This window comes from Pseudochaenichthys georgianus, unplaced genomic scaffold, assembly GCF_902827115.2.
Source record: "Pseudochaenichthys georgianus unplaced genomic scaffold, fPseGeo1.2 scaffold_549_arrow_ctg1, whole genome shotgun sequence".
NCBI lineage: Eukaryota > Metazoa > Chordata > Actinopteri > Perciformes > Channichthyidae > Pseudochaenichthys > Pseudochaenichthys georgianus.
In genome coordinates, this window is record NW_027263110.1 from 123,529 (window position 1) to 125,947 (window position 2,419).

Sequence of the window (2,419 nt, forward strand, 5' to 3'; positions counted from 1 at the left end):
TCAGATCAGTTTCTCTGTTTTCATGATTAATCTTATAACTATTAATGTTCTGTGTATGTATTAACACAATTGTTGAAACAGGTGGAGTCAGGTCTCTTTCTCATGTTTCTCACGTTTCGTGTTCACGTACATTGAATGGTTCACTGTGGTGAAGCATAATGGTATGTATTAATATTTTAACAGGTGGATTCAGGTCCGTTTCTCCTCACGTTTCGTGTTCCTTGTGATGATTGTTCTGCTGGTTTATGACTAATTTCACATATATTAATGTCATGTTTCTCATTTTTCGTGTTCATTGCGATGATGCTTTTGCCTGTTTCTGATTCATGATAGATATTTATCATTGACCTATACATTAATGTCAAAGCAGATATTTTAGTATCTGATTAATTAACTGTGAATTCATATTCTATGAATACACGTGTTAAATATGAATGTTAAATAAATGTGTGTTCTAAATATTCCAGTTTCCTTATTACTACTGTATATGTCAATGTGATATAAACTAATGTTATATCCTTTATTTAGATGTCAACAGGTTGGTTAGCTCTGTTGTTGTTGTTGACCTGAGGTCACAGCGTGTTGTTTGGTGGGGTCTCCTCATGACGTCAGCAGGGTTTAACGTGACCTCGTCCCTGACGCTGGTCGGTTTCTCCTCGATGTCTGGCCACAGCTCGCTCTTATTCTTCGTGTTTTTGTTGCTGTACCTCTTCGTGTTGTTCAGTGACTCTCTGGTGATTTATATCATCTGTTCGCAGCGAGCTCTTCACCGGCCCATGTTTGCCTTCGTGGCATCATTTCTGCTGAACTCTCTCACAGCCAGCACACTGATTTATCCTAAACTTCTGTCTGATCTGTTGCTGTCCGGCGCCGGCTTGGTGCAGGTGTCCCGGACTTTGTGTCTGTGCCAGGGTTTCTTTGTTTCCTCTCTTGGTGGAGCTAGCTTCATGCTGTTGTCGGCCATGGCCTTTGACCGCTACCTGTCCATCTGCCACCCGATGCACTACGCTGTGCTGGTAACTCCTGCCAAGGTGGTGCTGATGCTGCTTCTCTGCTGGATGCTGCCTGCTATTTTAGGGGGAGTCACAGCGCTGCTGATTAGCCGCTTACCGCTCTGCAGGGCGCAGCTCGACAAGGTCTACTGCGACATCAGCAGCTATTTCACCCTGAGCTGCGGTGGTGCTGAAGCGCAGCTGAGTGGACTTTTCATTCTGCTGATCATCACAGCCACAGTCTTCCTGCCTGCCGCCTTCATGCTATTCTCCTACGCTAGGATCCTCTTCATCTGCCTGCGGCGCTCACGTAGCTTCAGCAACAAAGCTCTACAAACCTGTCTTCCTCATCTGCTCGTCTTCTTTAACTATTCCATCAGCGTCTACTTAGATCTGATGCTTCGCCGCCTGCAGAGCAACAGAGAATCTGACTCCACTCTCATCACCTCCATCCTGATGATGCTAGTACCCACTTTACTGAACCCCGTGGTGTACGGACTGAAGTTAAAGGAGGTGTTCACGCATGTGAAGAGGCTGCTGAGCTGCTGCAGAGACAGCTGATCCCAACACTGTTTGATTGCCCCACACAAAGATCCATGTAGACAGAAGCATTTGCTGCACATCAGGAGAAACAGTGCGGCCCATATTCAGTTGATCACCACAATCATACCTGAGAGCGGGAAACATTTTCTAGGCTCCCCGTCACCATGGGCCATCCCCAAGAGGGTCCCGTCTCCGTCCTCCCCTGTCAACTTCTATATCTAATACAATATGAATAGGTGACATAAAAGAAAATAACCAAAATGTATGAACAAATACAAAAACTAGAAAATAGAGAATAACAAACAAAATATTAAGAATACCGTCAATACCGTTCCGGTGCATAATATGTGTAAGGTACTAGAAGATTGTTTACTTATGTTAAACGTATATTTGAGGTTTGCATTTCTAAGGAAAAGGTTCCCAGAATTCTTCAAACATATTTAGTATTCCAGCGTGTGAGGTGGTCTACTAGGGACCGTGGTGGTTGTACAGCCTGACCGCTGCAGGAAGGAAGGAGCTGTGGTATCTCTCTGAAACACCGTGGAGCAGCAGCCTCACTGAAGGAGCTGTGGTATCTCTCTGAAACACCGTGGAGCAGCAGCCTCACTGAAGGAGCTGTGGTATCTCTCTGAAACACCGTGGAGCAGCAGCCTCACTGAAGGAGCTGTGGTATCTCTCTGAAACACCGTGGAGCAGCAGCCTCACTGAAGGAGCTGTGGTATCTCTCTGAAACACCGTGGAGCAGCAGCCTCACTGAAGGAGCTGTGGTATCTCTCTCTGAAACACCGTGGAGCAGCAGCCTCACTGAAGGAGCTGTGGTATCTCTCTGTGAAACACCGTGGAGCAGCAGCCTCACTGAAGGAGCTGTGGTATCTCTCCGTGAA

The 2,419-nt window shown here is 46.1% G+C and overlaps 1 protein-coding gene across 1 annotated transcript; it reads left to right on the forward strand.

Annotated features, from left to right (window-relative positions):
* Positions 1-602: 602 nt before the first annotated feature.
* On the forward strand, positions 603-1,553 carry LOC117443169 (olfactory receptor 6N1-like). Its single transcript, XM_034079119.1, has one exon. The coding sequence runs from the start codon at positions 603-605 to the stop codon at positions 1,551-1,553; it is 951 nt and encodes a 316-aa protein (XP_033935010.1).
* The last annotated feature ends 866 nt before the right edge of the window (positions 1,554-2,419 follow it).